This window comes from Natator depressus, chromosome 3, assembly GCF_965152275.1.
Source record: "Natator depressus isolate rNatDep1 chromosome 3, rNatDep2.hap1, whole genome shotgun sequence".
Taxonomy (NCBI): domain Eukaryota; kingdom Metazoa; phylum Chordata; order Testudines; family Cheloniidae; genus Natator; species Natator depressus.
In genome coordinates, this window is record NC_134236.1 from 198,012,199 (window position 1) to 198,029,885 (window position 17,687).

At 43.7% G+C, this 17,687-nt stretch overlaps 1 protein-coding gene across 1 annotated transcript in view; it reads right to left on the reverse strand.

Annotated features, from left to right (window-relative positions):
* SPTLC3 (serine palmitoyltransferase long chain base subunit 3) overlaps positions 1 to 17,687 on the reverse strand; it is a 133,565-nt gene that overhangs the window by 34,388 nt on the left and 81,490 nt on the right. Inside the window, exon 7 of the mRNA XM_074947176.1 lies at positions 8,134 to 8,239. Coding sequence (XP_074803277.1) covers positions 8,134 to 8,239 — 106 coding nt within the window. The remainder of the gene's footprint in view (positions 1 to 8,133; positions 8,240 to 17,687) is intronic.

Below are 17,687 nucleotides of genomic sequence, written 5' to 3' on the forward strand. Positions count from 1 at the left end.
CATGAATTTGTCTCCAACCACCAGACTTCGTGGGGACCAAGACATATGGGAGTAGAATCCCTTCCCTTGATGTTAGGGTGGCACCCATTCTATGGCCTCTTTCTGGAAGGAGAGACTTTACCTCTTGATGAAGAACCTCCTTGTGAGAGTGGGTTCCTGAGAAGGGGCCAGGAATGGGGACTGTAGTGGAGAGATGAAATAAACTCGATTGTGTAGCTGTGGTGGAAGATCTCTAGTACCCATTTGTCTGTTGTTATTGCCCCTTAGTTATGAGCGAAGTGCGTAAGGCAGCAAACAGAGTTTTGGGGGCAATAAGGCATGGCATCAACGTCAGTATACATTCCTTCAGCATACCATCCAAAGAACTCCTTGGACAGTGGGTGGGGCGGGGTGCCCGTCTCAGAGGTGGGTCTTTGCATACTGCCTTTTGTGTGATGATTCATAAGGGCACTGGTGATAGAATGCTTGAGGTGAAGGTCTGGGCCTGTAGGTTTGCTTCTGATGTTTCCTCTTCAGGACAGGGGTATAAATGCCCAGTGTGTGGAGGGCTGTCCTAGAGTATTTCAGAGTGTGTAGAAATGGTCTTTTCATTAAAGAGGTTAGACTCCTCAAGGGGAAGATCCGTCATGGTTTTCTGGTTTTCCCTGGAGAACTCCAGAGATTGCAGCCACAATTTGTGCCTCATGACTATAGCGGTGGCAATGGCTCTAGAAAGGCAGTGTCAGCTGCTTCTACCGCTGCTTGGAGTGATGTATTGGCCATCAGCCCGCCTTGATCAATGAGGGCTTGGAACTGGGCCCTATCTTCCTAAGGAAGTTTGTCTTTAAGGTTTAGACATTTTGAATAATTCAAGAAATCCTATTTTGCTAACAGTACCTAGTAGTTAGCAACTCTGAAGTGGAGACTAGCTGATGAAAATATTTTCCTCCCCAAAAGGTGGAGGCATTTAGTGCTCTTGTCAGTTGGGGTAGTCGTAGGGTGCTGTGTCTTGGACCTTTCTGTAGCTGCTTGTACCATGAAAGAGTTGGGTAATGGATGAATGAATAAAAACTCTGCTCCCATAGCTGGCACAAAATATCATTTTTCGACCCTCTTCAGGGAGGGGGCACAGGAGGCAGGGGTATACCCCATACGTCTGGCAAGTTCCAAAACGACCTGATTGATTGGCCTTTCTAGGGTGACCCATCCAGAGGGCTGGATGGTATCCAATAGACCATGCTGGGTGTTCTGGACCTCCTCAGAAGGTATCTGAAGCTCAGTGGCTACCCTCTATAACAGCTCCTGGTACTGCTTGTGGTCACTGGGCAACGAAGGGGATGATGGAGCAACTGCCTCCTCAGCTGAAGAGAATGGCACACCCATTTGAACTGGCAGAACCAGTGGATCCAGCTCAGCTTCATTTGGATGGAGCTGGTTGTTACTCGTTGTGGGAGACGGGCCGGTGTGATTCTTGCACAGATCCAGTACGTCTGTTATGCAGATCCCATTAGGCTAGTAAAAAGGATTGACTGATGGGGGAGGTCCCCAAGACATAGGGTACTAATGGCCCCTCAGTAGCCATAACCTGAAGGAAGTGGACGGTTCCAATACCTCCTGTGGGTTCTGTCTGGGCTTATTTCCGTTGGGTACGGTGGGAGAAAAAGACTTGTCTGGAGCCTCAGATTTGTTTGACAAATTAATAGATTCCTGCTCTACTGGTGGTGCCATCTGTACCAGTGGGAGGACGCTCTGAGCTGTGCATGCAGTAGGGGGCAATCCTTTTCTTCTCAAGGTGATTTTTTCAGGCATAGGGATGTCTCTAAGGAGGATTGGGCCTGTTAGGAATATTCTACTGTGAGGTAAAGATTTTGGTTCTTCCTGCTGTTTGGGGAGCCCCTGAGGAGGGGACTGGCAGATCCAGGGCCTCCAACAGGGTATTCAGAGAATGCCACATGGAGTGCGTTGGAACCATTGAATGGGGTCCCAGCGTGAAGGTCTCAGACAGGCCTGGTGGGTACTGGTCTTTTGGTTTGTGGGATGGAGCCAGAACCAGTATGGTCAGATCATTTTTTCTTTGCCTTCTTGAATGGTTCTCATGGGTGACTTTAATTTTCCTGATATTTGCTGGGAGAGCAATACAGCGGTGCATAGACAATCCAGGAAGTTTTTGGAAAGCGTAAGGGACAATTTCCTGGTGGAAGTGCTAGACGAGCCAACTGGGGGGGAGCTTTTCTTGACCTGCTGCTCACAAACAGGGAAGAATTAGTGGGGGAAGCAAAAGTGGATGGGAATCTGGGAGGCAGTGACCATAAGATGGTTGAGTTCAGGATCCTGACACAGGGAAGAAAGGTAAGCAGAGGATACGGACCCTGGACTTCAGGAAAGCAGACTTCGACTCCCTCAGGGAGCGGATGGGTAGGATCCCCTGGGGGACTAACATGAAGGGGAAAGGAGTCCAGGAGAGCTGGCTGTATTTCAAGGAATCCCTGTTGAGGTTACAGGGACAAACCATCCCGATGAGTCGAAAGAATAGTAAATATGGCAGGCGACCAGCTTGGCTTAATGGTGAAATCCTAGCGGATCTTAAACATAAAAAAGAAGCTTACAAGAAGTGGAAGGTTGGACATATGACCAGGGAAGAGTATAAAAATATTGCTCGGGCATGTAGGAATGAAATCAGGAGGGCCAAATCGCACCTGGAGCTGCAGCTAGCAAGAGATGTCAAGAGTAACAAGAAGGGTTTCTTCAGGTATGTTGGCAACAAGAAGAAAGCCAAGGAACGTGTGGGCCCCTTACTGAATGAGGGAGGCAACCTAGTGACAGAGGATGTGGAAAAAGCTAACGTGCTCAATGCTTTTTTTGCCTCTGTCTTCACTAACAAGGACAGCTCCCAGACTGCTGCGCTGGGCATCGCAACATGGGGAGTAGATGGCCAGCCCTCTGTGGAGAAAGAGGTGGTTAGGGACTATTTAGAAAAGCTGGACGTGCACAAATCCATGGGGCCGGACGAGTTGCATCCGAGAGTGCTAAAGGAATTGGCGGATGTGATTGCAGAGCCATTGGCCACTATCTTTGAAAACTCGTGGCGAACGGGAGAAGTCCCAGATGACTGGAAAAAGGCTAACGTAGTGCCAATCTTTAAAAAAGGGAAGAAGGAGGATCCTGGGAACTACAGGCCAGTCAGCCTCACCTCAGTCCCTGGAAAAATCATGGAGCAGGTCCTCAAGGAATCAATCCTGAAGCACTTACACGAGAGGAAAGTGATCAGGAACAGTCAGCATGGATTCACCAAGGGTAGGTCATGCCTGACTAATCTAATCGCCTTCTATGATGAGATTACTGATTCTGTGGATGAAGGGAAAGCAGTGGATGTATTGTTTCTTGACTTTAACAAAGCTTTTGACACGGTCTCCCACAGTATTCTTGTCAGCAAGTTAAAGAAGTATGGGCTGGATGAATGTACTATAAGGTGGGTAGAAAGTTGGCTAGATTGTCGGGCTCAACGGGTAGTGATCAATGGCTCCATGTCTAGTTGGCAGCCGGTGTCAAGTGGAGTGCCCCAGGGGTCGGTCCTGGGGCCGGTTTTGTTCAATATCTTCATAAATGATCTGGAGGATGGTGTGGATTGCACTCTCAGCAAATTTGCGGATGATACTAAACTGGGAGGAGTGGTAGATACGCTGGAGGGCAGAGATAGGATACAGAGGGACCTAGACAAATTGGAGGATTGGGCCAAAAGAAACCTGATAAGGTTCAATAAGGATAAGTGCAGGGTCCTGCACTTAGGACGGAAGAACCCAATGCACAGCTACAGACTAGGGACCGAATGGCTAGGCAGCAGTTCTGCGGAAAAGGACCTAGGGGTGACAGTGGACGAGAAGCTGGATATGAGTCAGCAGTGTGCCCTTGTTGCCAAGAAGGCCAATGGCATTTTGGGATGTATAAGTAGGAGCATAGCGAGCAGATCGAGGGACGTGATCGTTCCCCTCTATTCGACATTGGTGAGGCCTCATCTGGAGTACTGTGTCCAGTTTTGGGCCCCACACTACAAGAAGGATGTGGATAAATTGGAGAGAGTCCAGCGAAGGGCAACAAAAATAATTAGGGGTCTGGAACACATGACTTATGAGGAGAGGCTGAGGGAACTGGGATTGTTTAGTCTGCAGAAGAGAAGAATGAGGGGGGATTTGATAGCTGCTTTCAACTACCTGAGAGGTGGTTCCAGAGAGGATGGTTCTAGACTATTCTCAGTGGTAGAAGAGGACAGGACAAGGAGTAATGGTCTCAAGTTGCAGTGGGGGAGGTTTAGGTTGGATATTAGGAAAAACTTTTTCACTAGGAGGGTGGTGAAACACTGGAATGCGTTACCTAGGGAGGTGGTAGAATCTCCTTCCTTGGAAGTTTTTAAGGTCAGGCTTGACAAAGCCTTGGCTGGGATGATTTGATTGGGGATTGGTCCTGCTTTGAGCAGGAGGTTGGACTAGATGACCTCCTGAGGTCCCTTCCAATCCTGATATTCTATGATTCTATGAATGGCAGGTTTATGTGGAACTAACTCCTTATGACCCATGTGCGATGACTCACATGACTTGGACCAAGATGGGTAGAGATCCTTTTTCTTAGAGGCACATCTGGATGGGGATCTGTCCTTATGTCTATATGGTCATGTCCCCTATTCTCATGAGAGGGTTTCTCATGCTTAAGAGTTTTAGCCTCCGCTCCAGAGCTCATGCTTGGAGAAGTCCTGCTCGCAGTCTGAGGGTGTCTCTCCCTAGCCTGGATCCGAATGAGGCCTCATGACCTGCTCCCATGAGGTGCTTCAGCAGGTAGAGCACTTGTCTTTCACTAGTTTGGAGAGGGAAGGAACAGCAGCTAATGCCCTTGGTGAGGTGATAAAGGCCGTGCTGGTGTTTTTTTGCGGACGGAGGAGGAACACGGGGAGGAGACACAATTCTCATACCCTGGGACTCTTGGCATAGTTCTTCTCTACATGGAGAAGCTTCACGGGGCAGGGAAAACTAAGCTCACTATACTAACTGTAAAACAACACTAGAATATTAAGTCTAAACTAAAAAAAAAATTACTAAAACTATTTACAAATTGTTTTTACTGATATTAGAATAGGAAGATTGAAGTGGACACAGAATTTTTCTTCAGGCCAGGAGGTGGTAAGACGGAACTCAAGAGATGTTTGCCCTGCCCTTTATATCCTGACTTCAGAGCATGAGGAGGACAACCACACATGTGTGGACCAATGGACTTATGAAAGTTCTCCAGACTCAGGCAAGTGGTATGCATGCATACTCATCCGTACAATACACAAAGGGACCATCACTCGAGAAGAACCAGTCCTTCATGGACAGGTCAACTCTCATCCAATATTGCATCTAGCCAGTTATGCAATGATATATCGTGGTGGCAATGCGGTAGGGATTCCTTCTCAACCCAGTACAGAACTGGTTTGCCATCTGAAGCATGAGCTTCGATTTCTTATTTGCCTACCTCACAAGTATACAATAAAGATTTTAAAATCAGCAAATGTTTGGACTAGTTTCTGATGAGATGCTATAAGAAAGCTAAGTATTATTACTACCCTTATTGTATGCTTTTTGCTTGCACAGATACAAAGGCTATTAATGGAAATAAATGGTCCAGCACTTAAAAAAACAAAACAAAACAAGAGATCCCAGGTACAGTATTTGACTCCATATCCTCCTATGCAGACTTTCTTTGACAAACACTTAGCCCTGGTCTACACTGGGTGGGGGTTGGGGGGAATCGATCTAAGTTACCAACTTCAGCTATGTGAATAACGTAGCTGAAGTAGACATATTTAGATCGACTTACCGTGGTGTCTTCACCGCGGTGAGTTGACTGCTGCCACTCCCCCATTGACTCTGCCTGCACCTCTCACGGCACTGGAGTACAGGAGTTGATGGGAGAGCGCTTGGGGGTTGATTTATCGCGTATAGACTAGATGCGATAAATCGATCCCCGCTGGATTGATTGCTGCCCGCCGATCTGGCAGGTAGTGAAAACATACCCTTAGCAGGTGCCACACCAAAGTTAGGATTTTTAGTGGAGACTAAGGGAGATAGATGCCCAAATCCCACTGAAAGTTAGTGGTTGTTGGGTGTCTAACTCCTGTAGGCCCCTTTGAAAATCCACCCCTGCAAAGAATTTTGAATCAAACTCTCTCTCTGAAGTTTTACATGGTGTTATTGTGCATAGCAACAGAAAGACACATGGCTCTTCTGCTTTCTTCAAAAAGAAAATTATCTGTGAATACTAGCTGCAGATCTAAGGAAAACTAATGCTCAGTGTCCCATAAAATTGGAGATTGAGTAAGTGACACATGCCAGAGCAAGTTAACATTATGGGTCTGTGCAACTGCTCACTTTAACCATACATCCATGACACAAAGGTACCTTCACTTTCCCTGGTTGGTGCACATCCAAAGTAAAGGATTTAAAAACTGAACAAAGTACAGCAGCTAAAGGGTTTTCTGTAGGCCATGTGACTGGCAGGAGTATTTGTCATTAAAATGTTGGTGGTCCACTTAATTTCTGCATGATCAAAGTCCTTAAAATGTAACTTTCTTTTAGCTGTGCAGAGCTATGTTTATTTGCAGCTTTGTTCTGTTTATTCTGACTAAAGGGAGATATCCAGCCTGCTTTGGATCAGCTGGTCTGCTGTTAAACCTGCCTGACTGGTGTTTAGATGAGGGCTGACTTGTTTTCTGCAGAAGCTGGAACAAGTTATGCAAAAAGAACATGCTGATGACTATGAAGTTATGACAACATGAAAAAAGAAAAGGCATAATTATTAGAGCTGTGCAAGTAACTGGTTTTTTCTCTTTTTTTGCTTATGATCTGAAAAATAAAAAAAGTCATTTTGGGTCAACTTGAAACTGAATTTTTTCAGAAGTTCTGGCAAAATGAAAGGTAAAAAAATTTGTTTCAAGGTGTTTTGGCATTTTTAACTGTTTTTCTTTTCTAAAAAATAAATGCAAAGCAACTCCCTTGTAAATCTAGCCTGAAAAAGCAAGAAACATTTCGTTTCACCAATGGCATAATGAACCATTTTAATATTTCTATTTTTTTTTCCCACTGAAAAAATTTGCCAAAATTGACACAAATTTGTGAAATGTTGCGGTCAACCTGAATCTGCATTTTTCGGTGAAAAAACTTTTGGCCAATTTTTTTTACCTAGCTCAAATCCTAATTAAAAAAATATCTTGCTCAGGATGACTAGCATTAATTATTCAAAAACCATAAATTGCTGCTACTCAACGTGACTGTATTTCAGTGATGGATAATGTGATCCTTGTGTGCAACTTTCAATATTGGTTTGTAAATCACTTTGGCTGAAAGGATGCTGTATAAAATACACTCCTATACAGTTGCAAGGTATTATTACTATGCATCATACTAGACAGACCCTCAAAGTTGCCTCTATTACACATTGCCCTCTTATACTGGGGTATGGGTACCATTACTCTATAATTCTTTACATCCCAATTTTGTACCCACAACCTGAGTACAACTCCACTGGACATTGATTACTGGAGATATGCTAGTTTCACTAAGGCTGAATTTGGTCCTAAATGTTTATTTTCAACTGTCTGGATATAAAACCGGCATGCAAAATGTATACAGTACCAGTACCTCTACCTTTTCTCAATTCATCAATGTGTAACAGAGAACTCTAAATGGAACAGCTTTCTAATCACCTTGGGGCAGACAGTCAGCTGTTGTGAATTGTCACAGCTCCATTGACTTAAGTGAAGCTACAACACTTACACCAGCTGAAGATCAGCCCTTTGCATTTATATAGCATACCCCATCCCAAAGGAAAGTGCTTTGCAAACCAGTATTCAAAATCCCACACAGGGACCACACTGGAATTACTTCTATTTACACTAGGGCTCAGGTTGACTTTCAGGATTTATATATAAAACACTGACACTGTCTTTACTGCCTTATTACTGTTAATATTGCAGACCAACAATTTTTAGTAAGACCACTGAAGATCCTACATGAGCTGTGAAGCAATTAAAAAAAATACACTGAATTTCTCAGGCAATCCCAGTGTTACATCTATTAAATTCCTTTATAATACAAAGTACTCACACATTTGTAAATGCCTACATACCTGTAAATGCCCTCTACTAGGATGAGAATTTTTTTCCATGCTCTGCGACTTCGAGGCTGCCCATATGCTATTGCATCCCTCAGTAATTTCTCTAGGCTCTGCATGTCTTTATTTAAAAATAAAAGAAAGGAAGAAAACCAAGTATTAACATAAGGGGCTTTAAAAGGAAGTTTTACGTTCTTTCTGGCCACTATTTGTTTTTATAAGAAATCGACAGTTAGAGAAATGTCTCCTAAATGCACACTTCTGTTGTACAAAGGCTACATGCCTAATATTTGATTTAATTTGCCTGAATTTAATCTTGTGATAATATAACCAGAAGAGCTTTCTGCAACTATGCACCTCAACGGGGAAAAACTTTTCCTTTAACCATTAGAAACTCTCAGCTTCTCTATCTGAAAATAAAACTGAAACACTTTTGTCAGCTCCTGATTTTAACTGTCTATAATTCTTTAATTGGACTGAAGAAATGCACAGCATCCGGAAGCTGTAGTATAGTGAGCTTCACAGGGGGAGATTTTCAAACGAGCCTAAGGGATTTAAGAGCACAAGCCCTACTGAAAGTCAATGACACATGAAAATTTTCCCCTACAAGTGCAAGCTTGTTGTAATAAAATCTACAGGCCAGATCCTTAAATAGTATAAATCACCTTAGCTTCCTTGACTCCTATGGCGGACACTGACGGAAAAACCTGAGGATCTAGTCCTGTAGTTTTCTGATTATTACAATTAGGGACAAAAGAGGAGATTAAGTAGACAAAAAGATTATAATTTGTATGTATTTTGCTTCCCTCCACCAGCACGGTCCCCTTTCACTAAGGGCACGTCTACACTTACAGTGCTGCAGCTGAATTGATGCTCTATGCTGATGAACAGAAGCTGTCCCGTCAGCATAAAAAAACACCCCTGCGAGTGGCAGAAGCTCTGTTGGCAGGAGAAGCTCTCCCACATAGCGCTGTGCACACTAGCACTTATGCCGGTGTCATTTATGTCACTCGGGGGGTGGAATATTCACATCCCTGAGTGACATAAATTATGCCAACATAAGTGGTAGTGTAGTCATAGCCTTGGGCTTCAAATCTGAGGAGAGCTGAATCAATTACATAATTTTAAAACACAAAAGTAATCACAATGGCAATACACTTGTGACAAAAAAAAGTTAAGAGCGTTATATACAATAATTCAGGCTACAGGATCATGACGAGAAATAAATTTTAGAAGAGTAAATAATATTGTGGTCATACTCTGCTGTGTTTAGCACAGTCATTAAAAACAGACATTTCACTGGTAACAAAACAGAATAGCTGAAAAGATATTTCATTATGATCAACACAGGGAAATGCCACAGAACTTTATGTTTATTTCATTTGAAATTCATTTAGCAGAATAGAGACTTGTTAAGCCTACTTCAGTTAAGCGGCTTTGGGTCAGTTCTAGCAAGAAGAGGAATCTTGTCCTTTACAAGAAAGATGGGGAGTGGGAAAAGATTAACGAGAGAGAGAGAGAGAGAGAGAGAGAGAGAAAATATGCGAAAGGGTACAAATGCCCTGAAGGGACTCTGCTTCTTAGCCAAAAAGACACTGTTTGGCATTGATGAGGCTTTCCTTTGAAAGAAGCCTGAAGTCGTGTTAGAAACTTTGCTGCTCCCTCAGGCATTGGTTATGGACAATATGATGCCAATTAGATACTTTTTAAAAAGTAGAATGGCAGATGCCCAAGTACAAAAGAAAAAGAAAAGAACGTACAAAGCTTAGGGCAGTACCAAAATTTGGCTCCAAATTGATAATTGACTGAAATCTGACCAATATTTGGGTTTGGATGTAACCTCTTTGAAGCTTTCAAAGTAACAGCCGTGTTAGTCTGTATTTGCAAAAAGAAAAGGAGTACTTGTGGCACCTTAGAGACTAACCAATTTATTTGAGCATAAGCTTTCGTGAGCTACCAATGTGATATATGCCATCATGTGCCAGCAATGCCCCTCTGCCATGTACACTGGGCAAACTGGACAGTCTCTACGTAAAAGAATAAATGGACACAAATCAGATGTCAAGAATTATAACATTCATAAACCAGTCGGAGAACACTTCAATCTCTCTGGTCACTCGATTTCTGATCTCAAAGTGACTATCCTTCAACAAAAAAGCTTGGAAAACAGACTCCAACAAGAGACTGCTGAATTGGAATTAATTTGCAAATTGGATACAATTAACTTAGGCTTGAATAGAGACTGGGAATGGTTGATTCATTATAAAAAGTAACCTATTTCCCCTTGTTTATTATTCCCCCCCCCCCCCCCCCCCCCCGTTCCTCAGATGTTCTTGTTAAACCCTGGATTTGTGCTGGAAATGGCCCACCTTGATTATCATACACATTGTAAGGAGAGTGATCACTTTAGATAAGCTATTACCAGCAGGAGAGTAGGGTGGGGGGGGGGGGAGAGAAAACCTTGTGTAGTGATAAACACCCATTTTTTCATGGTTTGTGTGTATAAAAACATCTTCCGTGTTTTCCATAGTATGCATCCGATGAAGTGAGCTGTAGCTCACGAAAGCTTATGCTCAAATAAATTGGTTAGTCTCTAAGGTGCCACAAGTCCTCCTTTTCTCTTTGAAGCTGGTTACTTCCTGCAGTTTGTGAGAATCTGGAAGTGCACATTCCAAAATGCCTCAAGACAGCACCCTGCATGGCATTTGGAGATGTGTAGTTCCAATTTCCTGACTGCTGCCAGAACTAGGATTGAGTTGGTGGTAGATACATGAGGGATGGGTCTGTATCTACTTCATTTGGCTGAACCCTTTCCTCTACCACTCTACTGTGGTTAGACATCCATATTCCTGGATCAGGTCACCTCCAAGTTTGGGTGGGAAATTTGATTTCAGATTGTGAACTGGGATCTGATCTGAATTTCATAGGTGGCCTTTTCCACTAAGAAAGGGGTCAAGCAGAATGTTAGATCTGAATACCTTTGAATTTGGGTGTTTGAAACGTAGAGCTAGATCTCAATTCTGCAACTCAGGCTCAATGCTCTGTGTCACGTTCACCAAGCATTCTGGAGTGCTTGAAGCCCATGAGCACAATGCAGTTTGGAGTGCCTTAGAATTCAGTGACCATTGTAGAAGCAGTGGGCGGCCCTAGAGTGTTTCGGCCCTGCGCTCTCCATTGAAGTGATTTGATTGTTTTACACCCATGAAAACAGTCCTGTGTGTCTGTGTTTGCAGGTCGGTGGCTGGGAGTAGATAATGATACCTTACAAACACGGCTGGCATGTTTTATATTAACTAATGCCACATTTTCAGCAATAAATCTTGAATGTGGTGTTATTCTTTTAGCATTACGACATCTAATCTTGATCTTTATATTTCTAAGAAAATACAACCCTTCCACTTTACGAAGATGCACCTTCCGTCTATACCAATGTATTTTAAACTATGCAGAGTAAATGAACCGTATTTGTGCACCTTGTCCTTACACCAGCTTGAACTGTGGACCCTTACTCAGTATGTACTCCATGAGTAGTCCCATTGACTCAATAGTGAAAGGTATTATCCAGCATCACTAAGTATATCCCGCTGTAGCCCTTAGCAAAGTTGGCACTTCCTCATGAACTCTGACGTACACTGAGCTGAGAGTGGTTTGTCAATTTATAAGGTATGACATACTTCTTATAAACTGAACTTTTTTTATTTGGCTGTTCAAGAGGAGTTGGAGAAAACCAAATTACATTCGGAATGTAGAGGTACCATTAGTACCCTCTTTTGCCACTATGAAAGATCCCTGTGGGTCCCCTCAATGCAGCCAATCACTGGCTGTATTTGCTGCCCTCTAAATGGAGGTTAGAGATAATACAAGGTTCTTCAACATAAAGAGCAAGAGTTAATGAAACAAATTGACCCAGTGTTAGGAGAGGAGTAGGAATCAGATGGATCTCAGAAAAGATTATTCAGCCCCCCCAGTCTTGTCATTTGCAAGCCCCAAAGAAGATGAATTGCTTCACTTAAAAACAAAACATTCCATTAGTCAGAGGTGGTTAGAAAAGGCAGGACAATAAAATAATACTCCAACAATGAGAGTAACTGTTGCTAGTGCAACCTGATGTTAGTTTCTCAGGAACATTCCTGTCCTACCACTTTGAACCAATAGGTGGTCCAATCTGCAAAGCCCAGGGCATCTGTATAGACAGAACACATCTGCTACTGCAAATATTCAAGGAAGAAACAAACCTGTTGTTTCCCTTTGTGGATTTGTGGCTCTGTCTCTGGGCACTGGCCATTTCACTACCACGTCTCCAACATGACCAATCCCCCCCTCTCCACTTTCTAGCATGATCCCAATACAATGCTGCTCCACGGCACAAAGAAGGATTGCAGTCTCCCTGTATGGAATATCCCTTGGCTTGCAGTCTCACACAGCAAAACTATGTTTTCTCGAGTCTTTTGAAGGTCTTGCATACCAGCGGAGAGAGTTCCCAATTTGCCACTTAGGGTGCAGGCAAATTGTGGTAACAGTTGCTCACCCGGCTGAGTTCTTAGATTGTGATTGGTGCCCCGTGGGGAATAATGCAATGTGTAGACAGCACAGCTGTCCACTAGATGGCAATCAAGTAAATACATTCTCCTGATGTTTCTAAACTGATTTGCTTAGCAGCTATTCAGAGCACTCATTTGAAGCCCCACCTGAACAGCCAAGTGATTTGCATATTTAGTAAGTGGAAGTTTTTATTCCATTCTGCCTTATCCTATATCCAAACAAACCAATCATTTAAGCTGAGGGGGGAGCAAAGCCTTTCTCAAGGCTGGTGTCTGACTATCATTAGCATTTGTGAGGTAAAAGGACTCCAAGTGGGGCTAATAGAATATGTAACTGGCTGCAGGACATCTGCCTGACAATAAGGGGGGAGATTTTCAAAGACACAGAGGGGAACTTAGGCACCCAATTCCGAAAGAAAATCAACGGGGGTTGGCCTGATGCCTCTTTGTGCATTTGAAAATCTCCCCCAAAGTATACAGGTTCTTTTGGTTTAGGAACCTATGCTGTTAAACTGGACTAGTGCTGGAATCTGTCTTCGGAAAAGGCCGTTTGCCCAAGCTCATGAGCTGGAGTTAAGGTTGGAAGGTCTGGTTGTCCTAACACCCACGCGGTTCGAGGGGGAGTGCGGAGAAGAGGGTTAGCAATCACTTGGGTGTGTCCGCTCTAGTGAAGAGGTAGATTGCAGAGTTAGGGGAGATTCTTTCTAAAGCCTTGATCCTGCCAACCCTCACACTTGTGCTCAACTTTGCTCAACACATGTGAGTAATCCCTCTCAAGTCAAAGTTAAGCACTAGCGTAAATGCTTGCAGAATCAGGGCTTAATCTATGTACCCCACACCTGTCACTGCAGTTGTAAGTCTATTTCAGAGCGTGGGAGGCTGTGAAGAAAAAAAAAACATTTAGTTGCCCTGTATTTTAGAATGTTTGTTTATTGCATCATAGCATTGAAGGAGCTTATGTTTTAATCTTCTTACGCCTGCAAGCCTTTAGTCCATAAAGGTGTTACATGTGGAAATGAACTTAATTTCCCCCTTTTCCTCTGCATCTGTTTAGGACATAGTGATCCAGAAGCGGGGGTGAGGGGGCGAGTCTAATACTGCCACCTTCAAAAACAGAATAGTTGCCACACTGACTATGGTTCCCCACACTGATCCACGCTAAAGTTGATATGCGCTTTGGGTGCACAAGGTTGGAACTTTTTAGAGAGCAGGGCCTTTTGAGGGCATGTGCCCACCCCTATGGCCTCACCTGTGGATGTGTAAGATGATGGAGCCCCAGTTGCCATTTGTTTCCTGCTGTTACATCTAATCTATGGTTAGGGCTTGGCTACACTTGCGAGTTACAGCGCAATAAAGGAGCCCTGGGCGCACTAGCTCATTACCCGTCCACACTGGCAAGGCACATAGAGTGCTCTGTCTTCATGGCTACAGCGCTGCTGGTACTCCACCTCGGTGAGTGGAATAACATTTGCTGCACATTGGCTACAATGCCCGGGCGTCAGTATGAACGAAGTGTTGCATTACTGCGCTCTGATTGGCCTCTGGAAACGTCCCATAATCCCCTTAAGTCAAGTGGCCACTCTTGTCATTGTTTTTGAATCGCTGTAGGAATGCGGATGTGACCTTTGAAAGCTGTTTCTGACAGCCGGCTGCTTATCTGCTCTGAGACAAAGCAACCATTAGTGTGGAATGCTGTGCATGAGAGAGAGAGGTGGGGGAGTGAGAGGGGTCTGCTGCTGTCTGAACTTACAAGACAGCATGCTGACATGCTCTCAGCCTCTCAAAAACTCACTCTCTCTCCCTGACATATACACAACACACTCCCTGTCATGCTCCACCTCCCCCATTTGAAAAGCACATTGCAGTCAATTGCATGCTGGGATAGCTGCCCATAATGCAATGCTCCCAATGCCACTGCAAGTGCTGCAAATGTGGCCACGCCAGTTTGCTTGAAGCTGTCAGTGTGGACAGACTGCAGCGCTTTCCCTACTGTGCTCTACGAAGGCTGGTTTAACTCAAAGAGCTCTACATCTGCAAGTGTAGCCATGCCCCAAGGGTGTGAGACAGTGGCGAAAGGAGGAGGTGAGGAGTGTGGGGCTGTGCAGGCAATCAGAACCACAGTTACTGTGGTAAGTAACCATTTTATCTTCTTTGAGTGTTGTTTGCATGGATCCCCACTGGTGGCAATTAACAAGCACTCCCCAGGCGCTGAGGAGGTGATCTGGGGAGCCTTATGTCTTGTCTACACATGGAGATATTCCAGAAAAGATAAAGTGGATTAAGCTAAACAGAAACTGTTTAGGATCTTTAGGTGCTATGTCAAAAGAAAGAATAATAAACATTAGGATGGCTTTCCTGAACTGAGCTTCTGATCTAGAGGCTGAGTCTCTCTCCATAGGTTAGGATGGAACTCTAGGTGGCAGCTTTACACAAAGCATTGTTGGAGACTTTTCAGGCGTAAAACGTTGTCAGTTCATAACTATGTGGGGCTGAAACTTGGAACACGTTAGTCAAATCCTGGTACACTTTATAAATAACCCCCAGACCACCCCCAAAAAGACACAGGCTTTTTTCCTTTTGTGTTCTCTACCTCCTACACTATAATTTTCTATTTCCCCTCCCTCCAATTTCTCTCTCTAACACACACATTTTGCGATTTTAAAATTTACCACCTTAATATTTTCCTACCTCTCTCTCTTGCACTTTCCTCCATCCCAGCTACATCTCTACACACAGAGCTTGGAAATTTTGCCAGACATCTAATAGCCACAGTTCTCAGAATCTTCCTGGGGGCTGCATTTTTTTGCACCAAGCTCTAACTAGTAGTTGTCTGATAAATACAAAATCTTCCCAGACTAGCTCTGGCTCCTGCAAAGGAGAACTAGTATTCTCCCTTCCCATTTTCACCTCCCACACAATATCCTCTAGGATTCTCCAGTGGAGCGCTACTTCTTCTGCAGCTTTCTCCCTCCAGCTTTCCGGCTGCTGCAAAGGAGTCTCTCTTTCCTGGCGATGCTGCCTTGCCCCAGACTCTGTTTTCGAGTCTTCCTCATGAATGAATAATTCTAGTGCCCATCTTTGCTTCTGCTTGTAGTTCCCCAAAGCAGTGCCAAAGAGAAAATTGATTGTCAGATGTTTGTCAACGTAACTACTACCCGTAGGGTTCTGAATAGCAGTTTTCACTTGGCTGAGGGCTGTGAGCTCTGGGACAGCTTTACGTAGCAAAGTCCTTGGAGTCCACCCCCAGACAGCATTGCATTATTTACCCTTGGTTGGTACTTGGAAGGTGAACTTACAACCGTAAGGGCTAGTACTCTTCTCTCCCCACTTCCCCCCCCCCAAAAGCACTGATTCTGTGAAAGTTAAGGGTGCTCACTCAGGAACACTTCCTGCTCACACTTGGCAAGTCACATGGATTTTTCAAGTGGGTGAATGCAGACACAGCATGGCAGAAAGAAGATATACCAGAAAGTTACCAGGTTTCAGAGTAGCAGCTGTGTTAGTCTGTATCCGCAAAAAGAAAAGGAGGACTTGTGGCACCTTAGAGACTAACACATTTATTTGAGCATAAGCTTTCGTGAGCTGTGTTAGTCTCTAAGGTGCCACAAGTCCTCCTTTTCTTTTTGCAGAAAGTTACCACAATCTTTTTTCTGTGACAATGTCTGCATGTGTCATAAGAAAACAGGAATTGCCAAACTGGATCAGATCCATAGTCCATCTAGCCCAGTATCCTGGCTCTCTGACAGTGGCCAGCACCAGATGCTTCAAAGGAAGGTTCAAGAAACCCCACACTAGGTTGTGGGGGGGGGAGGGGCTAATGGGCCTCCAGATGAAGGTCTCGTCCTGATCTCTAATTGTTAGAGGCTTATATCCTGAAGCATGAAGTTTTATATCCCTTCCAAAATTTATGTTAGTATCAACTATTATACCTCTGGATATTCTTGTTATCCATTGCAATGGAACATGTCCCCCTCAACTTTTCATTACCTGGTTGATATACTGGGGCTACCGCTGGTGGGCTAGTAGTACTGATAAGAAACCAGATAAAGACAAGGCTCCATTCAACGGTTTCTGGAGATTTTAACAATGTATTAGTTAAACCTGTTATAGGACTGGACCAAAGGCACTACCGGTGGGAATTTTCCAATTGTCTAGGTTGTGCGTATGTCTGTCTGAAAATAAGTCTGTAAATTAAAATATAATATTGAAGGGGAAAGGATTGTGTAGCATCAGCCAAAAGTTTGCAAGTCGTCCACACATGTCTTGTGATGCATTTAAATCCAGCTAGATTTGGAGTCTCTCTCACCCTCTCTCTTGTTGTGACATTTAGATTTCACTTTGTCAGAATTACTCCATCTGAGTTTTGAAAGCATTTTATACTTCTTTAATTGTGGAATTTGAGAGAAAACATGGCTTTGTCAATAGACAGGATCTTTTGGATGCCTTCTACTATTTCATTTGGGGGAGGAGGGGGATCAATGTCCTCGCTTGCTGCACTATTTGTACAATGCTAATCTTGATGGATAGGGTGGTTACTGAATACACCTTGCACATGTTTTCCCTATAGTAATTCAGGAAGTATGTGGCCCAGAAAACTTTCTGTTGATTCATGAAAGTGTAGTGTAAGTATGCCCCTTCATTTTGATAACCATTTCCAGCAGCCAACAAAAACATAACAGCAACACACTATTCGCCCCTTGCCCTTCTTTCTCAATGTATCTCGTATACACGTACAATCAGAGAAGTCAGAGTAAAAGTAAATGAGATCTAAACAGTTTAATCAAGGCTGTTACACTCCACGTAAAAGAAGAATGAACTAGACAGTGGGGAGCAGTCACTTTCTCCAATGATTAACAACACCTTCCTCATTCACATTTAGGCACGCTTTGAAAATGTCATTCACAAGGCTGCCAACCAATCTGGTTTTGTTCTGGCAACAAACAATACAGAAGGAATGTTTTCGTCACTAGTTGAGTATTATGTGGCACAAAGGTCTTTGACTTTTCATACTATGTTTACAATGCTGTA